We start from the raw sequence: 13,361 nt of genomic DNA on the forward strand, positions 1-13,361 counted from the left end.
CTCCCTTTCTTCCCTGTGTGCTGGCACCTTTAGTTGGGCTCTACTCAGAGTCATCGAAAGTGAGGACTTGTGATGAAAAAGGACTGAAGTGAAGGTTTTCTTGATGTGATTGTATTGCTGGTGATTATTGCTGGTCAAAAACCTCTACTTTTAGCATTTGTCTCACCACTGGGACTTTGAAACAGTATCAGAAGCAGCCAGGACCCTGGTTTGCAAGAGCATCCTTATCTTCACCAGGGCTGCTTCCACAGGCTGCTTTGCTCATACCTGGTCCCAGATTTACTGAGGGACCCCATGAGTTCCCCACTGATGAACAGCCTCATCCTTACCCTGCCAGAGTTGGCACTGATGGGCTACAATATTGTGTGTATATAGGTCTGTTCCCAGCTCCATTCTGCATCCTCTCTAGCCTGGACCTACTCCTGCATTCTCAGAAACCTAAGCATGGTTTCATGTGTTCTCCTAGAATGTTCAGTTTAAGACATCTAATTGAGGGAAAACGAAGGCAGGGGAATGACATAGATTAGCTACTTAAGCATTCATGTGCATTGTCCCATTAGACTCTTGATAAACCAAGGCAAATGAACAAAAGGACAATTAAAGCAGATTAGCCTTTGATCTTGGTTTACAACTTCAAGGGAGACCTGGCTTCCTGGAAGCTTCTGTTAACTCCTTCCCATATCACCTACAAATGCCTCACTCTCTGCGTGGCCAAATGCTCACTCATCACAATCCTTATAGATGTGGTACTTCTCCCCTTGCCAGGCCCCAGCCGAATCCTCAGCATAGTGCTCGGCAGCTAGAGTTGGTGGGACAGAATCCCATCTGGACTGATGTCATCTGAATTTGTAATGGATTTCAGTGTACTTCAGTGGTTTTAATTGCTTCAAACTTTCAGAAAATTAGGCCTATAGGATTGGTATCCATTTTTTTTTTAATCTTTTTTTTTTAATGTTTATTTTTGAGAGAGAGCATGAGCAGAGAAGGGGCAGAGAAAGACGGAGACAGAATTTGAAGTAGGCTCCAGGCTCTGAGCTGTCAGCACAGAGCCCAGTGTGGGACTCAAACTCATGAGCTATGAGATTATGCCCTGAGCCAGTCAGACGCTTATCCAACTGAGCCACTCAGGTGTCCCTCCATTCTCTCATTTTTAGATGTTTATTCACACACTAGTGAAATATTAGCCTCTAATAGTAAAAGATGTTTCCCCATGCTGAAGTAAATAACCTAGCAATTTTTGCTTTTGGTCCTGGCTCTCCATTTCAACTTGCAGTCTGTTCTTCCTTATGATTGTCTCTAAACTTGTAATACAACTCAAGTACTGCATTCCTAAAAGGCATTGAGTAAAATGAGTGGTGTCTTGGTCACATGCTACAACTCATTTTTAAGACCACTCTTCTAGGTCTTAATATTTCCCTGATGTTGACATTTTATATAGGAAAAATAACCTAAAATTCAATTCAACATTTTAAACAAAATGGTATGAGATGTAAGATTTGGGTTATAAATCAATCCAGTGAAGACCAGAACCAAGTTTTAAAAAGTGCTGGAGCATTAGCGGCATATAAAGCAACCAAGTGGGTCAGAAAACAGCCTTTTGGAAATTGGGAACTGAGGACAGTTTAACTATTTTTCAGTAACCTAACAAAAAAAAAATAGAAACCAAAACATCAGAAGGACAAACTAGGATCAAGATCCATGGAATGGCAAGGGTCAAAGGAGGAGTCCTGTTACCTCTGAATAAACTTGTCCACTTTGCCTCGTATCACCAATGTGTGCAGACTAGAAATGCAGATTAGGGGTTCAAAACATCTGAAGACTAGCGATAAGATGTACTCTTATGTTGGTTTTAAAACTGCAGGGTTTGATTTTGTGGGTGATTAGAATGCTGAAATGGATTAGAAAATCACAGTACACCACTGCAGTAGTTGTTTTGTGATAAATTTTACAGTGCAGTAGACGTGTAGATACACATGTAGAAGTCTATCTGGTCATGATGTAAATTATTTTCCAGCTGGTAATAAAGTTTAAAAACCTTGAAATAGGATATTTCTGAGATAGCCGTCAGTAGGAGCAAGGAAGTTCAGGGCAAGTTTATAGACTCCTTTAGATCAGGTCTTTAGAGGCAGAGTGGCAATTTACCAAAGGAAAGTTTTTGATTTGGTTGATGAGAGGCAATGTGTTAATAGAATGGCCAAAATATGAGGTGCACAGGGTCTGGGTAGTGAAGGAATGTCCAGCCAGGCCCAGGAAGCAGCCTAACTGTAAAAACACTGTCCATCTGATCCACACAGCTATGGACTTAGACAGTTTGGGACTACTACAGATCAAGCCCAAGAATTTACAGAGCTCAGCAGGATTTCAACCTCTTAAACCAAGAATGTCCAAGAGGAATCAAGGTCTTGATAGAATTTATTCCCAGGGAAACCTAAACTTTGCCACCATTGACAGTGGGATTTGTTCTTACAACAATGGCACTTCTCCGCTGGCTCTTGCCTCATAACCCCTCCTGAACTCCTTCCTCTTCCTAAAGATCTGGGGCAGTGTCCATACAGCTAGCTTGAACTTAGAAGGCAGTGAAACCACATCACCTACCCATACGCAATGGTAGAGTGGCCAAGTAAACCCTCTTTCTCTCCATCCCCCATCCATTCTTAGGTTCTCCTGCTGACCTCAGGACCCCTAAATGCATCAGGGGGGCCAAAGCAGGGAAGCTGAGCTTTGGTTCGGGGAAATGGTGACCACTGGACCTGATGAAGAGTGATTTGCCTGATAATCCTTTTTATTTCCCATTTATGTATAACTCAAATTATCTGTTCTTCTGCACTGAGTTCAAGCAAGTTACTTTAAAACTGATGGGACAACTCATTTGGGACTTGGAGGCTGCTTTTTTTCCAGAACCTGTTAAGAGAGCAGAGGATTTATATTAATGCTAAGCAATAGACCATGTGCCTTAAAAAGATGGTCTAAAACTGCATTTTAATTTGTTACATTATTTTGAAACTAAAAAACAATTTTAAAGCAAAGACCAGAGTTTTAATGTACCTGGAGAAAGGAGTTTAAAATGCTGGGGGATGCTATCCTATCACACTCAAGAGGGAGGCAATAAGGTAACCCAATATAAGGCTAAAAATTGATAATGGAAGACAAATAATGATTTGCTTCACATGATCAAGTCCAAAGTGGCAGAGATTTAGAGTTTAAATGAAACATGCTAAAGTGAGTGGCCCTGCCCTCTGCCCAGGGCTATATCCACCTTCTCCCAATCTTGTTCCTTTGGATTCTACCTCCTTCAAGAACTGAGAACCCAAGTAAAGGCCCTTTTCACTTGAAGCATTGCCGAGTTTTACTAGGCCCAAGAAGAAAATCCAGGCCAGGCCAAGAGTCCCCTTTCAACATACTGTTTTCCAATATGCAGTGGAAATAAGGAGGTTTGCTAATGGAACTACTAAAATTTGAAAGCCAGTGGTCTTATTTTGATTTGCAGACCTAAAATAAACCAATCAGTATTCCTAGGAGTTCAGATAATCCCATCTGATGAGAGTTATTTCTGGGCTCCTAGAGAAATTTAGATTTCCTTGTAATTGGTAGTATTTTACCTACTGTATAAATTACAAACACCTTTACTATGACAAACAGGTAAGTCAGCTTTAGAAGTTAATGTATTTTGCAATTTCATGCCATTCCAAAGGGGAAGGAAGGCTGAATTTGAGAACAGCCTCATTATCCTCTGGTAAAAATCAGCTCACTGTAACTGCAGAAATTAAGAATCTGCTTAGGAGGAACATAATGAATAGCATTATCAACCAAGGCCAAAATGGGACCAAAATATCTGCAAACCAAAGGGCAAGTGCCATACAAACTTAATGTAACAGTGCAAATTCAGGGTCTGGCATTCACCCGCAGAAATATAAAAATTCATCTCTCCTTCCTCCTCTATGATTTGCAGATACTTTGCTCAGATAAAAGTGCCTCCTCATGGGGCGCCTGGGTGGCGCAGTTAAGCGTCCGACTTCAGCCAGGTCACGATCTCGCGGTCCGTGAGTTCGAGCCCCGTGTCAGGCTCTGGGCTGATGGCTCAGACCCTGGAGCCTGTTTCCGATTCTGTGTCTCCCTCTCTCTCTGCCCCTCCCCCGTTCATGCTCTGTCTCTCTCTGTCCCAAGAATAAATAAAAAAAAAAACGTTGAAAAAAAAAATTAAAAAAAAAAGTGCCTCCTCAGTCTGTGAACACATAAACCCCAACAAAAAATAATTACGAAAAAATTTTTGACGACAGTGTTGTCAGGGAATAAAAAATCAAAAGGTAGGTGTTTGTTAATGTTTACCCAGTATGGCAGTCGTCTTAAGCTTCAGAGATGTGAGCTAAAAGTTCTCTGGGTTTTATGGCAATCCAGTTTAAATATACCACAAAATTATTTAATCCTTTTTAAGATTCCAGACTCACCACCCCCACTTCAAAGAAGACATATTCAGTCCAAGTACCAGAAAGGAACAAGGTCAATTACCAGTGTTTCAGAACTGAGAGCTGTGACCTGTTTTGAGGACTGCTGAAATTAATTTGTGAGTAGAAAAGAAACTGACTTATTAATAGGAAACAGACCAGAAAACAGTACATCACCTGTAGAAAGGGGCTAATAAGCAGTGGTTTGAAAAGTGTTTCATGTACATACACGGGTGTGTATATATTGGGTCCCAAGAGAAAAGACAACTTTTTCTTGTAGCAACTTAAAAGTTTCAGGTACATACTATTTCTGGTGCCTTGTAATCACCAGAATGCCATGTCTCCCATTGTAAATATATTGGCATTTTGGCTTGTACGTCAGTCTTGAGTTTGACCAAACTTGAGTTTGAGTAGGACTCAGTTCACCAGAACCTTCAAAGCCAAAAACAGACCTTGCACTTTTGGAACCCAATTCACGGCCTGGAAACTGAGTGCCCAGGACTTCCTACTTCTGCTGTTGCCGCTTCTCAAAAAAGTTTTCTGCACATTCAACAAACAAGAAATGGCACTTCTTGAAAAGGGATAAGCTGCTCAGTTTTCATCTTTTTGTTTTATTCAGTTTGCTCCAAGGGCAAAATCAATAGTAATAGGGATCACAAACATTATTTTTGAATGGCTCACGAGCCTGATCAGTAAAACCTGAAAAACGGAAAATGTTACACAAGTTGCAAAGAAATTACTCCTGGAGTTCACTGACATGATAGCAAGTGGAAATAATATAAATGCAACAGGTGTTAACATTTAGAACAGTACTTACAACCTGCTCCTTTCTAGACAATTCTGGGACCCTGTTGCAAACCCTTCATATATCGCTGATTCCCATTCACGTAAAATAAGACTTTACAAAACTCTTCCTAGACCTTACTCCTGCTGCACTTGAGTGGTTCCTATTCCTACGGCGCTGGCGTATGCTGTCAGGATTTCCACTATCTGTTTGGTTTCTAGGGTCATTCGGGCCTCCTTCAGCCAGTCCTGGGCCACTCGTCGGGACTCCCCTTTCAGCTGGTTGACAAACTTTGCTGCCAGCTCCAGATCACCATGCTCAATGCAATAGGAGGCATAGGACAGTAATTTAAATGTGTTTATGTCCTCAGGGCAGAGCTCCGCTGGTGGCTTCAGTTGCTGAGGTGGGAATAAGAGCAAGGACTGCAAGTAGGAGAGGAAGTACTGGTATAAGCTATTTCTGGTTTCATCAATCATTGCTACCCTTCGGGCCAGTTTTTGAACAGCATAGAAACGGACTCTAAGGGTCTCTTCGCTGTACACCCCACGGGTCAGGGACTCTGGAGGGATAGCTGCAGTTAAAGCTTGGGCAAATTCACTATCAGAACAGTTGACTCTGATGGCCTCAACTGCACTACCCAGTGGAACAGTGGGCAGGTCTGCAGACGCAGTCTTCATGCTGTACTTTAATGCCTCCACCGAGAGCCACAGTTGGTGGGCTTTTCTGGCCTCCTCCTCAGCAACTGCATGACCTACAAAGAAAAAACAGGCAAACACATTTTTCTCTCCATCTGACTAAATGTCCTTCCCATACCTGCAGAGAACTGATGTAGATGTACCTGCACCCTCAACAGGCTAAACCACACGGTAAATGATAGGGCCAGAGAGAGCCTTTTCCAACCCCACCTGACACTTATTTCTGGCATGTTCCTTCCGAGGAAGTCGGCCTCTTCATGAGGCAACATGGTAAACCTAACTTTTTAGTCAAGCCATGGAGAAAACTGGAAGGATGTATGTGCACAAGCACAAGAGAGTCTCTTTCCCCTCTTACTGTGACATCCAGAAAAACACACAGTATCTGATTCAAGGATAATTATTTTAGAATGTTTGAGGGAAAAAAACATTTAAATTAGGCTAAGACTTATGCTAAGGCCATCAGAAACTTCCTGCAAAGAATGGAAGACTTCGAGTAAACCTAATGGACTACGTGATCTTGAATCTTGCAACTTCCTAGGTGTTTATTTTTATACTTATCTGACAAAAATGGCTCTGTAACACCCCCCAAAAAAACCCATTTTATCAACATTCTGTCAGAACATTTCCCTTTCAGTGTGCCACGCTGAAGCCTCAGAATTACTACTGTCCGTTTGGTGGGTGGAATCAGCAAATAACCACTTCCAGACAGGGCTGGACAGCAAGCGTGGGGATACGCGGACCTTTTGCTCCGCTCAGGGCACATAAGACATAACCAAAGTGTGCTGGGTAACCTGCCTCGTAAACGGCGATCTCCAGTCTGACACACACAGTAAATCTTCAAGTATTTAGATTTAATTTTTAGATTCTTTTTAATTTCCTCTCATAAACACCCTATGTTCCAAACTTACCAAATCTGGGCTAATTTTCTCAGAAATGAATAAAATTTAATAGAATGACTTCACAGCATCTTTATATCCTAATGCTGACGCATGTAACCCATTATCCTAACGAAGAAGTTGGACTGAATAAAATGTAAGAGGCCCGTGTGCTCACTCTGAACAGCCTGTTCGATTCCTCTTAGTCTAGCATAGGCAGTGTTTATATCCAGAGTAAAGTTGTCAATTTGCTCTTGACTGAGGCGACGAAACTGTAATTCCTGTTCAGCGAGTTTCTCAGACAGGTCCTGAAATAAAACATAAACAGTGTACAGAAGAAAGTGATACTACTTCAATGCATGTCAGTCACTGGGACCCCTAAAGTCTACCACCAAATGCTACCTCCAAAAGCAAAGAGGGCCTTTCTCATGAAACTCCTATATTATGTGTAAGATTTCAAAAATTTCCTAAAACTCATAGTTGATGTATGTAATTCCCTACAAATTTACTGACAGAACTTTGTATCAGAGGAAGTAGACCAGGAGAAGAAAGCAATTAAAAACTGAGAAAATACTAACTTTAGAAAGTAAAGTAACTGCACTGCCCCCCAATGTAATAGATTTGCTGTGATTTCCAAACTTAACCTCTCTCGGAAGTTTCCTCAGAAATGAACATCTGAGTGCTGCTACATAACCCACAGGAGATTGTGGAAATAAAGCAGGAGATCTGTGTGTCAAGTATTATCTGCATTTTTGAAACTCACTGTACCAACCCTCCCTAAAACCTGAAGGCTCCAAATGACTAGGACATAGATACAAAACACATCTGCTCAATTACACACAGGTACATCTTTATGTAAAAAGGAGCAGTGTTGCAAAATACAAAAGCCCCACTGCACCAAGGCTGGGTACCATTTGCATTCTTTCCCCATTCTTCCATATCCTCAGAGGGAAGGACACACAGAGGACATGAAGAGGAGAGGAGGCTGAAGGGAGCTGATGCGCTGTAACAGGTCCCCACCTGTTCATACTCATATTTGAGTTCCTGTTCTTGTACCCTAAGGACATCGCGTAAGTGATCAGTGTGGGCAGCAGCCTGTCGGCGAAGCTGGGTTCTCATTTCATTCTCCATGGCATCTCTGACTTCCTCTACCTGTGAAACCACAAGAATGATTACTTCTCATTTCTCCACATTTGCTCTTAGAAAAAAAGACTAGTAGCAATGATGATGGCAGCTTCCATGCCCTGAACCTCTACAATGTACCAAGCATGCGGCTAACGTCCTGACTTCTCTGACATCGATCAGAGCTGAATGCTGGAAGGGGACTCACTCAGCTATGGCAAAAATCAGATTCCAAACAGGTGTCTTTCTGCCCCAAAATCTTTCTCTCCCAACTGATCAAGCTGCCTCTTATGCAAGGTAAACACTGTCATTTCCTGAATCACACACTCCTTTAAGGGTTAACAAATTCTCAAAGTTTTTTTGGAAAAAATAACTACAAAGACTTGGGATCAAACACAGCTTCATCACAATAATTGGGGAATTCATCTTCTCAAGTGTCCATTTTTTCATCTAGGAATAATGCCTAGAGTGAAGTATTAAGAAAATTAATAAATTAATATCTGGTACCAGATATTGCTACAATTTCTCCTAAGCAAAGAACACTGCTCTGAAACTGCTTACTTTACTATGAATTTAGATTCACAAGAGAGCCCAGATCAAAACAAAAATATGAAAAGCCTATCATGTCTTGCCTAACAATTGGCCATATTACAAATTATTTAGTACTGATTACCTGAAATTCATAACTTACTTTTTCCTAGACACAACATTAAGTAAATCCAGTCAGTGCATAGATATTTATAAAGTGCCAACCCTGTGCCAGGCAGTGCCTACTATATCCTTGGATACGATGGTGCTCAAGACAAACTTTTTGTTCTCCTACAATGTACATTTCAATGAAGCAATCAGACAGTAATAAGTAAACAAAATGGACATCTCAGACTGTGATACTTCTTTTTTAAAAATAAGGCAGTATGAGAAAAAGTAATACAGAGACTACATTGAAGAAATAGAAGAAGCCTTGCTGACAGCGTGACATCCAAGCTTAGAACTAAGTGACAGGATTTAAACTTCCAAGTCACAGGACTAGATAAGAGCACTTGGAGAGTTTAGATGGATAAAAGGTTTCAGAACCAAGGCCAGCACATGCCAATATTGGGGAAGCTGAGCAAAGAAGGGGTCCAAGCAATGGCCAACAAGGTGGGAGAAAGGCCAGGAGCTTGTGGTATCCTAACAGACTAGGGAAGAAAGCACTTCACAGAGGAAGCAGTGCTCAACTGTGCAGCTGAGAGGACAGGAAGGGAGGATGGGTACCTAGGTTCCCAAATCGACCCGCAGACACCTATCTAACACGTGATGTACCCAGACAGAAAACTAGAGGAGCTGTTGCATCCATTCTTAACCAAAACACTGGCGGGGAAAAAATACCTTCAGAACCCAACAGAGAGTCTTTCTGTGGTGCTTTAGGGGACAGGCTCCACAGGGGGAAAGATAAAGTAGATAATCCTGGATACCAAGGGCTTGTTACTTTCTTACACTTCTGTATCTGCTCAACATAAAGGAACGCTGCTCCAACAATCCTTCCCTAGAAGTTCAGGCTAGAACAAGGGCCAAAGCTCCATTCAAGAGGCGGCTGGCATGACTTACATCTAATATTTTAAAGTTGGGACTGTTGGTATTATCTCTAGAAGCAGATAGTCAAGTAGATTCACTTTAAATTTCTCATTTCCTCTACCTTTCTGTCCTGTTCAGCCTGTATCTCACTTCTGTGATGTTCTAACGCTTTTGCCACCGCAGAGTCAAATGCCCGCTTTTCTTCCAGCTTTTGTTTTTCCAGGGCTAATGCAATGTGCTGCTTCTCTGTGGCCTTCTGTTCTGCTAGCTCTCTGTTTAGTTGGTCAATGCGGCGATGTGCATGAGCAATCAGGGAGTTCAGATCATCGGTAGACAGCTTGTCGGCTAAATAGAAAACGACATTAAAATGTTAATGATTTCACCAAAATTACACATCTACAAGGTAACTTGCTTCAACTGATAACAATTTAACAGCTGTAAAGAAACCAAAGGGTAGCTAACATTTGAAGACAGATTTAGATTCTCCACTGCCATCAGAAATTCATAGCTTGTGTCCAACTAAGGCATCTTCAATCCCGAGCAAAGTAATTTAGTTGAGCCTTCATGTATATAATCTTTTCCAGGAACCCAAATTAATTGAACTAATTATAAATAGGCTCTACAATTCATTATAATTTTGCCTCTAAAGACAGTTTACATATACAATCAGTTCTATACTTCCATTCATGCATAACTATGATCAGTCATAATAGGCATCCTAGTATTTTTTCTGCTAAAATTCAGATTTGAATTCTGACTCTTCCCTAGTAAGAGTTTTTGTACCTCTTCCTAAACAGAGGTATTACCTAGGACAGTGATCAGCAGCCAGACTGTCCACTAGAATCCCTTGTAGAGCTTTCTCAAAAGTACACACGCCCAGAGATCCTCATTTAGGCTTAAGCATGTGTTTTGTTTTGTTTTCAAATCTCACCTTCCACAAGTATTCTGATATGTTACTATGGGTTTAGAGTTACAACTTTAACAGCAAAATACAGAATGAGGGAAATACTACATAATAAATGACTCCACAATAAAAGCAACAGAGAGGCAAAAAACAAAGTGAGGGTTCAGAGATTTATTGACTAAATTCAACATGTATAGCTCCTTTGGGTACGGATTCAAATAAAACAGCTACAAAAATTCATTCTACAAAATGAGGATATTTGAACACTAAATATTTGATGATGTTAAGGAATTATTGTTTTAGGTGTGATAATGGTACAGTGATTGTTTTTTTTAAAACATACAGAAAGTATTTACAACTGAAAAGGATATATTTGGGATCTGCTTCAACATAAGTTGGGGAAATAAATGACAAAAACTAGCCAAGTGCTGATAATTACTGAAGGTGGATCTATTGGGAGTTTATTATAGCTTTCTTCCTACTTTTTAATGTTTGAAATTTTACAAAATGAAAACTTAAAAAAAATACACACACATATATATACACACACATACATACAACAGGTTTCCAATTACTTGGTGAAACATTTTTGTTCCTGAGAGCACACGGATGCCAAAAATATATCCAAATCAGATTTATCACTTGCAACGTAATTCTACATTACAAATTTAGATACTTTAGTATAAAGAATCATAAGCAAACAAAAAAAACTTCAGTATTTTAAGAGTCAAAAGACTTTAAACATAAAACACGCATAATTACTCACCTAGGTCAGAAATACCTACAAAGGAAAAGAAGAACAGTTTGAAAAAAGAATGTACACGTTTCAGTTATTAAGTAGGAAGCTGCAAAAAAGAAACAAGGAACCAGGAACTAGTAGTACAAAAAGTCTATTTTATTTTTATTCTATTCTAGTCTAAGAAAGATTCCCATCAAACCTACCATGCAACATTAAAGTGTAGGGATAGGCATCTTTTTATTTATTTACTTATTTTGAGAGAGAAAGAGGGCATGAGTGGGGGAAGGGCAGAGAGAGAAGGAGAGAGAGAGAATCCCAAGCAGGCTCCACACTCACAGTGCGGAGCCCAAGACAGGGCTCGAACTCACGAACCATGAGATCATGACCTGAGCTAAATCAACAGATGCTTAACCGACTGAGCCACCCAGGCGTCCCAAAAAAAGCGTATTTTAATATTAGAAAGCAAAACAATAGAGTTTATTTCCTAAAACCTAAAAGGATATAGAACAATATAAATCAAGGTAAATTCTAACATTTTATAAAATAGGAGTCATTCATATTAAAAGTAGCTTTGGTTTTCATGGTCATCTCTAGTTTTGCTAGAGCAATCTAAAATTTAGTTTTTACACAGAGACTACAATTCTTATTTATTCTCTTCATTTACACTAGTTCATAGAGTATTTCACTATGTCCCAGGCCAGACTCTGTTCTCAATACCAGGCCTCCCCTAACATTTCAAATACTTACGAAGCTACTGTTTCTTCTTTGGAAGCTTAAAAGCAGCGCATTCACATTAAATATGCATTTAGCCTGTGCAAATTAAGCTAAGAACTATGACTGACTGATTTGATGGTAAGGAAGAAAAAGGTAACATTCTAAATAATTTGGATGATGCTCCCCACCAGGATCACAGGCCCCACCTTGAGGACACGTGACAGGAAAGGGGAGCTGCAGCCAGTCTCCTGCTTCTCAGCATGAGCTTCTTAACATCATGGGTATGACCCCTGGATTCAAAAAGTTCAAAAACAGGTATTTTTTCATCCAAAATGGCTCTAAAAGGCAACTACTTAGTCTGGTATTAAACCAAAACCAATCTGTCCCAATGTTGTAGGAGGAAAAACTGGCAAGGATGGAAAAAGCTGTCAGTCCCAAGAAGGCACATGAGTATGACAATATATACTAGTCCACAGCAATAAAGGAAATGTCCCTGGGATACAATCTACAACCTGCACTCAATCTTCCCATCCTGACAACATCCACCCACCCTCCTCCTAAAGGCTCCTCCTCCCTCCCCACACCGTGGTATCCACTAACTGACTATGGTGTGTATCGTTCATTTTGTCATACTTCACAGATGTATGCATCCTAAAACAATGCGTAGTGTTGTTTTGCATGTTCTCAAGCTTCATGTAAGTGGTGTCCTACTCTACATATTCTTCTGCAACTTGTTTTCTTAACGTTTATGTGTGAGAGAGTTTTGGTTTATTCATTTATACTGCCACATGGAAGGCACATTTAGCAGTTTCTGATTTTTCTGCTCTTACAAACAGGGCTCCTATGAAAATTTTTATGAGTCTCCTTATGCACCCATGTCTCTTCCCGAGCACATACCTAGGAGTTGACCAGCTGGATCAGGGAGATTATACATTCTGAATTTCACTAGACACTGTAAATTATGGTTCAACAAATCAAATGCTAAATGGTGACTTCTAAGTTTCTTCCTATTCTTCATCTTCAGTGCCCCTGGTACACACAACAGGCAACCCCTATCACTCTGCCCTTAAGATAACTCCAGCAGTTTTTAACTAGTTTCCTTGCCCTTAGACGTCCCTTCCTACACCTCAATCTCATACAAGTTAATTTTCTTCATTACAATCAGATCATTTCTCTTCTCAAAAGCCTAAAAAGGGGGTCCTATACTACCAGTACAAATCAGTCAGGCAGAGAACAGGGAGGCTAATGGTAAGAGTGAAATCTTGGCTCTATTCCCAACCTTGGGCAAATTACTTTAACCTGTGTCTTGGCTTTCCCATCTATAAATATGGCATAGCAACACAACTTTACCTCATAGGGGTGTTGTAAGTTTTACTTTTTTTTACTTTTTATTTTTAGAGAGAGCGCACACAAGATACAGGAGAGGGGCAGAGGAGGAGAGAATCTCAAGCAGGCTTCATGCTCAGCCAGACACGGGGCTTGATCCCACAACACTGGGATCCTGACCTGAGCCAAAATCAATAGTTGGATGC

General features: G+C 40.5%; 1 protein-coding gene across 7 annotated transcripts in view; it reads right to left on the reverse strand.

The window, feature by feature from the left end:
• Nucleotides 1-5,025: 5,025 nt before the first annotated feature.
• The window catches only part of IMMT (inner membrane mitochondrial protein), a 40,275-nt gene continuing 31,939 nt past the window's right edge, over nucleotides 5,026-13,361 (reverse strand). For all 7 annotated transcript variants that reach the window (XM_006930264.5, XM_019827537.3, XM_019827536.3 and 4 more), the window contains 5 exons: nucleotides 11,143-11,157; nucleotides 9,594-9,817; nucleotides 7,817-7,948; nucleotides 6,975-7,104; nucleotides 5,026-5,977 (listed from right to left, as the gene is read on the reverse strand). In XM_006930264.5, the coding sequence (XP_006930326.1) occupies nucleotides 5,364-5,977; nucleotides 6,975-7,104; nucleotides 7,817-7,948; nucleotides 9,594-9,817; nucleotides 11,143-11,157 (1,115 nt within the window). In that variant the 3' untranslated portion in view covers nucleotides 5,026-5,363. The remainder of the gene's footprint in view (nucleotides 5,978-6,974; nucleotides 7,105-7,816; nucleotides 7,949-9,593; nucleotides 9,818-11,142; nucleotides 11,158-13,361) is intronic.

This window comes from Felis catus, chromosome A3, assembly GCF_018350175.1.
Source record: "Felis catus isolate Fca126 chromosome A3, F.catus_Fca126_mat1.0, whole genome shotgun sequence".
In the NCBI taxonomy this organism is placed as follows: Eukaryota; Metazoa; Chordata; class Mammalia; order Carnivora; family Felidae; genus Felis; species Felis catus.